We start from the raw sequence: 10122 nt of genomic DNA, 5'->3' as shown, positions 1-10122 counted from the left end.
GGGGTTTTTAAAAAAAAACACCTGGATATGGATACCTAACCAAATAATTATGAATACGTCGATCAAGAAAAATATCGCCGCTTCAAAAAGTGACTAATAAATGCACGCATTGAATTTTGCGTGAAAATTTTTTTTTATTATATTCGTAGCAAAACGTGAAAAATTCGTAGCCGATAAAACGAACGAGACAAATCGTGCGAATCCAAAAATGATAACTCAAATGCGTTATACAAAATAAAAAAGATCGAAACACGGATTTACGATGGTATTGTGTGCGCTAAAGCGCGATTTGAAATTTCTGTGTCGTAATATCATCTTAAAAATTAATTTTTTCCAATTGTAGCAAATGAGAAAGGTGGAAAATATATCACATTGATTAAATAATTCTTTCGTTACGAATCGGAATTTGCAACGAAATTGCTACTCATTAAAATATCAGTTAAAAAAAAAAAGAAGGGTAAAAGCACTATTTTTTCTAGCAATGAACTTTTAGCTAATTGCCATTTCGAAACTATTTTTGAGATTCTTAATTTTTTTACTTTTGTGCTTGGCTCAGTAGTTCATTAAATCTAGCCGAAATTACTTTTTTATAACCGTCGTTGAACAGCCGCCCCAATTTTTGGGTTTACGACTACTAATGTTCAACTCCGTAGCCCTGTAATTTTGAACCCAATCTAGAAGAAAAGGAAACTCTTGGATCAAGTATTGGGAGAAAAGTGCCTTCGTAGAAGAGTTTTTGGTGGAACTAACCTTCATTTGCGTTACATGGAGTGGAGGACCACGAGAACCTCCCACGGTTAGCCTAACGGCAAAGGGACTCTAACCCATTATCCGTTTACCACTGAGGATATTTAACGTCAGCACAGTGGTGGGCGCAAGCCGGATGCGGATTCGTATCGTCGACTAGCCATCGATGGGATTCGAACCCGGTTCAGCTCATTGGAAGGCGAAAGTTCTATCCCCCGAGGTATAGCCGAAATTATTATTTTATTTTATTTTATAACCGTCGTTGAACAGCCGACCCAATTTCATGAGTTTACGACTACTAACGTTCAACTCCGGAGCCTTGTAATTTTGAACCAATCCAGAAGACAAGGAAACTCCTGGATCAGTACCCCCAGAGGTATTGATTTGTTGTGGGAACATGGAGGACTTTCAGACTCGACAGATTTAACGTGCATCAGTCACCATTTACTAGTCAGATTACACCAGTCTTCGGCCGGCGAGGATCGAACCCACGACCTCTTGGATATGGGCCCAGCGCCCTACCGACCAGGCTATCCCGGCCCCTCGAAATTATTATGGATGTTTTTCCCCCCGTCTCGCGTACTCGAAATTTTTCCGAAGATAACGTTTTTCTCTAACAAATCTGGGCAAAGACAGTTATCGCCCGTGAAGGACAACACAGGAAAAAAAAAAAAAAAAAAAGAGTGCTGGTAAAGCCAGATATATATCTTCTCGTTAACAATTTGAGTAAGTAACGAAATTTAAACTATAGATTTAACTCTGATAACTTTTAGATTTAGTGGAACTCCGATTAAATTCCGTCGGACTAAAAATTATTGATCCCCTATAATTTGAGGGTGGGAAATCCAAATCTGTCAACTAAAAAAGAAAAGTACGTTTATGTAAAGAAAGCATGCTTTTGCGTTTTGAATTTGTAACTTGAAACATCGCCTGCTCTAACTAATTAGCATACTTGAGGTTACCGATCATTCGAAGTCCGCGAGATAGAGCGGCAAAGCGCGCATTAGTTCAAAAGTTTTTCAGAGTGCTTCGTTATTTGTCCTGCGCACGGCATGTAGAATAATATCAACCTATCGACGTGTGATATTTTTTTAAGATTGTGTGAACACAGATCGAGAAGTGCAATCTGAAATTGCGAATGGTAATTTTAAATCGCGTGAATACGAATCTCGATGTAAATGTTTTAAATCGAGTGAATATGAATAATGATGCTAGGTTTTTAAATCACTTGATTATGAATTGCAATTTTTTATTGCCTGAATACAGATCACGTTTAAATTGAACAGGGGTAATTGTGATACAAAGTGAAGATGTTAAGTTCAAAAAATAAATATCAACATTTACATACCATACATGCTTCATATTTAACATTATTTTTTGAAGTAACATAATTAAATCACCTACCAATGAAGAATATCAGACCTTTATAGTAACTAATTCAAGAAAAAACTTACTTCTTACAAGAATAGCGATATTAGATTTTAAAATTGCGGGAATATGAATAGTGGTATTGGACTTCAAAAATACAAATTGCGAGATTGAATAACTTTTTAAATCGTGTAAATAAAATTTTTTGATCGCGTAAATACGAACAGCAATGCGTATGTTTTTAATCTCGTATAAATACGAAAATCGATGTTTCATAGTACAACTGCGTGAATACAAATAGCAATATTGGATTTTAAAACAGCGTGAATACGAATCACGATATTTGGATTGAAAAATGCATAAATAGGAATCGCGAAATACGATATCTAAATTGAGTGAAAACAAATCGCAACTCGTACCTTTTCATGAGGTAAATACTAAAATGGTTGTTTAATATTGAAATCGCCTAAATAAGAATCGTGATATTAGCAGATTCCGGGGCAGTTTCAAATATTCAAAATGGCGAAAATCAGCCAAACCAAAAGAATAAAATTGGCAGAAGAATCAGGTGCATGTAAATGTCTCGTTAACGGGATATAGCGAAAGTTACGAAATTTCTTCGGATTGTAAATTTTTGATTCGTTTCAGGCCACAAACCAATAGTCTTGAGATACTATGTGCTACTCGCGATTTTAGAGGAAAAAGTCCTGCTTCTAGTTTTTAGATCTGCAAGAATATTTTACAACCGCTGATCAGGGTACAGAACACAATCCCCCAGCTTTAAATCTCATGAATACTAATCATGACATGTGATTTTAAACTGAGATCACACAGTTAAGAAAAGTGCAAAAAATTAGTACATTTTTAGGGAATTCGAAAAAGCGAAAATTTCTTTCAAAAGATGCAACTTTTATTTAAAAGGCAGAAGGGAAAAAGAAAAGTGAAAAAAACTCACCTCTGAGATAAGAAAGATTTATAATTTTGTGGCTTTAGCACTAGATTATGTGACTGGAAATAGTCCGCATGTATCACCAAAATCGTTAAATAATTTCAAAGCAAGATTTCTGTTTTTTAATTTTGATTCTCGTAAAACATTCGAATTTAAAAGTAAAGAATTATAAGTTATAATAATTAAAAACACAAATATTGTATTGCATTTTATTTTTAAAATAGTTTTCCGTACAAAACTTTATACAACTTTTTTCTTCAAACATCTGGACATGATGTATCTTAAAAGCATGACATATTTATTTTATTTATTTCCATCATTTTATTAAAAATCACTTTTAAAATCTCCCACATTACAATTTAATGAATTACCACAAGTGCTTACAATGTTTTAGCAACACATTTTTTATACATTATATATGTATAAGTCATTAAAAACTTATTAATACAATATGAAAATATTTTTCACAAGAATGCTTAATGTTTAGCAAATTAAAAGTACAAGAGAAATACAAATTTAAGTTCTAAGTCTTTAAAAGCTAAAAAAAATCAGACACAGACAAGAAGAAATTGTTTCAATAACAATATAAATCATAAAATGTTACAACAAGAAATAAATAAATGAAAAATATAATATAATGTTAGTTAAAATTGTTGAGCACATAAAAAAATTGCAGTTTTTACAGAGTGAAATTCCATAGTTAACAGAACAATGTATGACAATTTACAAGATTTCAACCTTCCTTTAAAATGTAATAATATACATGTTTTTCCTTAGTATCTACATCAACAGCAGAAATATAAAACTGACATATTTGGAACACACATAAGATGGTGATGAGTTTTTATACACAAGTTCAGATATTATAGATATTACTCTGGATATCTTGATAATTCACATGTCAGAACACGGCTGATGGTACACTCACCGGGCTAATAAAAAAATAAAGAACATTATGACAATATAAGTTAAGAAAAAGAAATCATCAACAAAGCATTTTACAAGATTTTAGATAATTTTTAGGACAAAATTTGCCCTCCAATATTCATTTAAATAAGATTGCCATAGTATACTAATCAAAGGCAAATATGAGAGGAAAAGATGAAGTTTGCATGGTGCAAATTTGTGATTGCACAAAATACTTATTTTACCATAGTTTACAAAAGAAAGATGTATAATAGTAATAAGGAGAAGAAAACTACAATACTCAACATTAATTTTAATGATATTCCAAATAAATAAATGTTTCATACTTTTATTATCAATATATTTCATTTCAATCCATTTTAGGTCAAGCATAGAAATTTTATAAAATGTGGTATTATATTCAATGCTTTACGTTCATTAAGGTACAAAATAAAAATTTGTGTATGAAAAATAATATTACAGACGTACCAACCTGGGAAAATGAAAAAAGAGGAGGCTTTCTTTCGAAAGGAGAGAGAAATGATCATGCAACAGTTAAAACATGTTAAATAAGACACAAAAATTAAAAAAAAAATTTAAATAGCAACACTTTAGTCTTAAGGGACACTTTATTTAGTACATAAAGAGTAGTTTAAACAGTTAGACATTTTTAAAATTATGTATCAAAATTAAACAACTGTCAATAATAATATGCATAATATAGAATAACAACAACAGTATGTAAATTTATATAGCTAATGCTTAAATTGATTTAAGCTAGATCTTTTATTTAAAATTAAATAGATAAATAAATGTGCTTAACTGTCTGTTGTTTTTTAAAAATATAATAAATATAAGTTTAGGTAACTAAATCAATACCTTTCTTTAAATGGAAAATTAGAAATTTCATTTTTAATTAAAAATATTTTAGATTAATGATCGAAATTTTTAAGGAATTATAACGAGCAGAAAACATAATTCAATCCTCGTTTAGAAACAATAATTCCAAAAAGTTCATCTGAATACGCTTGGTTGAAAGAAGTTAAGTATTTCTTATTACATTTTTTTAAAACGGACTATCAAGACAGAAAAACAAACGCTCACGCATCAAAACAAACTCAAATTTACAGTTGCTCATATTGACTTCACTTCACTTCACATTACAACGAAAATGATCAGAAAATTTTTTTTAACACATACAGCGAAGGTTCTTGCTTCCAAAAGAAGATAATCACAAAGCAGTATTCATGAAGAGAAGCCCAACTCAGTGGTCATTCAACAAATATCAGACACCGAAAGGAAAGGAAACAGCGCCTTTGATTGTCCAAGACGATAAAGGTCACTACTCAGGCTACACCCAGCTCTGACGCTATTGAGACGGAAATTGATGAAAATTTCATTCTACATTAGAATGAGTGAAAAAAACCGAAGATTTTCGAGAAAACCCCGGGAGAGAAAATAACTTGTAAAAAACAAGCCAAAGCCGGAGGGTTGGCACGTCTGATATTATATTTCAGAAACAAGATGATGCTTAATCATTGGCCAAATCAATGAGTCCTTTAGTTGAACACAAGTATTTTTTTTACGATACTTGTTTTACTTATTTTGTTAGTTCTGCAAAGAATTTGCATCATGAATCCATCATAAAAACATATGATAAATATCAAATGGAGTAATTATACACTTTCAAAAAGTAAAATTTGTCAGTAACAGTAAAAAAAAAAAAAACTAGTATAGTTTGAAAGTTTCTCAATAGAAAATGTTTATTCTAATTGAATTATAAATCTTCAGATATGCTGAAAATAGCAGTAGAATAAAATTAGTGAAAAATATACATCACAGTGTAAATAAAAATATATTCATTGAAGTGGTGCGCTAACGTAGAGTTGGACGAAAATGAGTTAATAAATTTTTTTAATGTACACATACATTTTTAAAAATATTTTAATATACATACATATACAGTGAAACCTCTCAAAAGCGATCACTCTCAGTTCCCAGCAAAATGGTCGTTAATAGAGGTAGGTCGTTCTTAGGGGTTACAGTCATTGACTTCAAAATGTTATGGAAGGTGCAATATTTTTCGAAATTGATTCTAATTTTAGTCAGGGTAATTTCTTTGGTTCAGAAATGCCATTTGTAATGGCGTTATGAAAACCAGATCAATGAAAAAAAATATTGCATATATAATGATCCCTAGTAAAGTTTAATTTGCATTTTTTAAATTAAATTTCAAAACTGACCTGTAATGAAATTTTTTACCCTGAAATCTGTACAATTGTTATATCAAAAAAAAAAAAATTAGTCTAAAAAATGGAGTTCCAAATAAGCAACAGGCATGTATTCGAATCAAGGATGGTGCACACAAAATCTGCCATGGATGAAAATCTTCCTGTTGGTTGTGGTGTGAAAATGTGGAGAGAGGAGTACCAGCTCAAGCCCAGTTCAGGTGATCTGACTGGTTGCAAAAATTACATGGCAATCCTACCATCGCTATTAAAAATACATCCCTGAAATGGGTTAGGTGCTTGGCTATGGTTGGTGATGTTTAAATAATTAAGAAAACTTTAGCAGTCTACATAATTTTTTGTCTACAACTAATTCTCATTTGACAAATATTTCAATACTTACATCAGGAACGATTCCCACTAATGCATCTGCGTGACCATAAAACTCTTCCTTAAGAGAAATAACGATACACTGGAATGAAGTCTCCGTCTGTTCTCTGATGAATCGAGCCACCTACACAAATAGTTTTGAGATTTACAAAAATGCATTAAGATTAAAATCAGACAGTTTCTATCTAAGTTTAACCACTTCAAAAAAAAAAAAAAAAAAAAGAATTATACAATAGGAACGAAATTAAGTGTTAAAATTTGCGTGAAAGTTTAAGTTACATGAGAACGTAAATAATAATAGAAACGTTAATAAAAAATAAGAATATAAAAAAAATTAGTTGATAAAAATAAGTGTTAGTTACCAACATCTAAACAATCATACATTTTTAAAATAAAATTTAAATAAATTAGGGATACAAGCTGTGATGGCTCAGAGGTTAAGACACTGAGCTGTCAATTTGAAGGACTGGTTTTGATCCTAAGAGGCAGGTTGAAGTTAACCCAGTTTCCAATCGAAGGGTATCAGCTTACCTGGCACCTTTTGAGTAATACTTAATATATTGCCGCAATCAGACATTTGCAGGAATGCATTTCTTTTTCAGGATTAGAAGCATTATGCACATAACAGAATAAATATTCTCCTTAGAAAAATTATGTGACTATTAGGAATTGACAAATTCTGAGTGCCAGGTTTCCTAGAGGACTAGAAAAATTCCCTTGTCGACTAACTTTTTCAACATATTATTCTGCGACTTATGTTTGCATTATTATAAGCAAGAGGTTTCAAAAACAAACGAGCAAGCAGTGAGGTTTCCAAAGCATAATAAAACAAGCAAGGGAAAAAATGTCAAAATCAATCACTTAATATATTGCTGCAATCAGACATTCGCAGGAATGCTTTCCTTTTTCAGAATCATTTAATATTTAACATTTTATAAAAATACATTAGTACTTCAAATTTGTTATTTAAATTTTCATTATTAATTTATAATTATTTTAAGTATAGGAGAACTTAGCAAGTTTCAAGAACTCTGAAAAATCTATAAATTATGACCTTTTGAGTATTTGAATAATAGACGATAATAGAAGCATTATACACATAACAGAATAAATATTCTCCTTAGAAAAAATATATGACAATTAGGAATTGACAAATTCGGGGTACCAGGTTTCCTAGATGACTAGAAAAATTCCCTTGCCGACTAACTTTTTCAACATATTATTCTGCTACTTATGTTTGCAATATTATAAGCAAGAGATTTAAAAAACAAACGAACAAGCAAGAAGGTTTTCAAAGCAAAAAACAAGCAAGGAAAAATTTCAAAATCAACTACTTCACTTCTTCGGCGAAAAATTGTATCAATTGATAGATAATATTTTAGCACTAAAACTCAAAGGTAATTAAATGGATCCTATTTTATATTTGTATTAAAGGAAACAAAAACTGCCCTACTGCTCAATAATATTTATTGCTATAACCTACTGCTTTAATATTGCTAATATATTTACTGTTTTAGTGTTTGTAGTTTGTTTATTTAAAATATAAGAATTTAAATGATTTACTTCCTTGAAATTTTTGCTGAATTTGATTTTTTAATTCAATACATAATTCCTTTATCGTGAAAAGAGACAGATATCACTAAAAAAAAATAAGAAAAATAAAAGACAAGTATGTCTCTGAGAAGCCAGTTTTTCATTTTGCAGTAAATATGATAAAATCACAGTTCTAGAAGCTGGCTCTTAAAATGTTACAAATTTTGTCAGTTCCTAGCAATAAATATACATTACAAAGTACTTTAATTACAAGAAACTACTTAAATTGGGTAGAATTGCAATTACCTTTCCAATATTGGTGTTATCTAAAGCAGCATCTATCTCATCCAAAACAAAGAAAGGAGCAGGTTGATAGCTGAAAAGAAATTTGGTTTTAACTTTGAAAATTTTGTAATATGTTTGAAGGTGCTTTTTTTCTTTCTATTTATTTGTTTATTTTTAAAGTTTCAGAGATAATTTATTAAAATTACAGTCCAAGAACTTCAATACTTTGGACAAATGTAAACCTTACACATTTTTATATATATTTATAAACATACAGTGAAATCTCGGTTAAGCGGACATTCTTGGAATCGAAAAAATTGTCCGTTCATGAGAGTTGTCCGTTTACGGGAAGGGTATTCTAATAACGAAGTTTAACACCGTAAATTGTTTTTAGAATATTTTCAAAGATATAGAAATAATTAACTATTCTACAATAACTATCTACAAGGATATTTATTCAAACTTAAAAAGATATTTTTTTCTATACAAAAAGAATATATGAAAAAGCTTGATATAAGTACATAATTCTAGATGTAGCTACAGAAAAACGAATATAATTTTCAGGGAAGGGTATTCTAAAAACGAAGTTTAACACCGTAAATTGTTTTCAGAATATTTTCAAAGATATAGAAATAATTAACTATTCTACAATAACTATCTACAAGGATATTTATTCAAACTTAAAAAAATATTTTTTTCTATACAAAAAAAATATATGAAAAAGCTTGATATAAGTACATAATTCTAGATGTAGCTACAGAAAAATGAATATAATTTTCCTTTAAACATAGATATTCAAGTTCCTCATATGATACTGAATGAGGTTTTAGTCCTCAGTCGGTTTCAATTATTAGGTTTATACCTTCTAACACCTACCTATCACTTGATAGGAAAGGTGGTTAATACTTCCTTGAAAGTAAACCTCCCATGATTCACAGAAAAAAAAGCAATGTATACCAGGGAGGAAATGAGGACCATGGAGTTAATTATTCACAATTGATCATCTATTAAGTGTCTGAATAAATGTTTCATTTATATGAACTCAAAGACTATATTTCTGTTCTCTTTTTTTACCCCAGCTGTGTTAAATACAATCTTCAAAGAAAATGAAAGAAATTTTCAGTGGGAAGAAGAATTGAGAGCATTTAAGACTTCATTTCAGCTTGAGGGGTTTTATAACTTGTATTGTCCTCATGAAAAGATCAAGATACTGCTGTCGCAATTATTTCACAAGAGCAGTATCATTTTCTCTCCTTGCTTTGAGAAAGATAAGGTAATGTGACAGGAGCAAGATTGATTTTTCAGTAGTGAAATAGCTGAACAACCTTATTAGTTATGGATAAGGCAAATAATTTACAGGCTTTAAAAATGGAGAATGCATATTTTTTTCTTGCAATTTTAAGCAGAATTTTTATTTATTTATTTATTTTTTTTATCTCTAAAATTTAGAAAAAGTAGTGTCTGGTTTGACGATACAGAAAACAACGTTTCCGGGCAAAAATGACTGTCCGTGTCCGGTTACGTGAGTGTCCGCTTTGCGGAAATGTACAGAATGGTTTATTCATAGAAGATTCACGGCGAATTAAAAATATGTCCGTATTGAGAGGCGTCCATTTTGTAGGACTGTCCATAACAGGAGGTTTCACTGGACATATATATATGTATATTAAACAAGTAGTAAAAATATGAATAAAGTACAAAACTTTTATTAACATT

At 30.4% G+C, this 10122-nt stretch overlaps 1 protein-coding gene across 1 annotated transcript in view; it reads right to left on the bottom strand.

The window, feature by feature from the left end:
• Positions 1-3259: 3259 nt before the first annotated feature.
• Positions 3260-10122, bottom strand: part of SMC1 (structural maintenance of chromosomes 1) — a 42267-nt gene continuing 35404 nt past the window's right edge. Inside the window, exons 25-27 of the mRNA XM_043041835.3 lie at positions 8428-8497; positions 6602-6712; positions 3260-3996 (exon numbers count right to left, since the gene is read on the bottom strand). Of these exons, the coding sequence (XP_042897769.1) occupies positions 3937-3996; positions 6602-6712; positions 8428-8497 (241 nt within the window). The 3' untranslated portion in view covers positions 3260-3936. The remainder of the gene's footprint in view (positions 3997-6601; positions 6713-8427; positions 8498-10122) is intronic.

The sequence above is a fragment of the Parasteatoda tepidariorum genome, chromosome 5 (assembly GCF_982258835.1).
Source record: "Parasteatoda tepidariorum strain Cologne lab strain chromosome 5, Ptep-v5.0, whole genome shotgun sequence".
NCBI classification, from domain to species: Eukaryota; Metazoa; Arthropoda; class Arachnida; order Araneae; family Theridiidae; genus Parasteatoda; species Parasteatoda tepidariorum.
The sequence above is the reverse complement of the archived record's forward strand: the minus strand, read 5'-3'. Positions and strand labels throughout refer to the sequence as shown.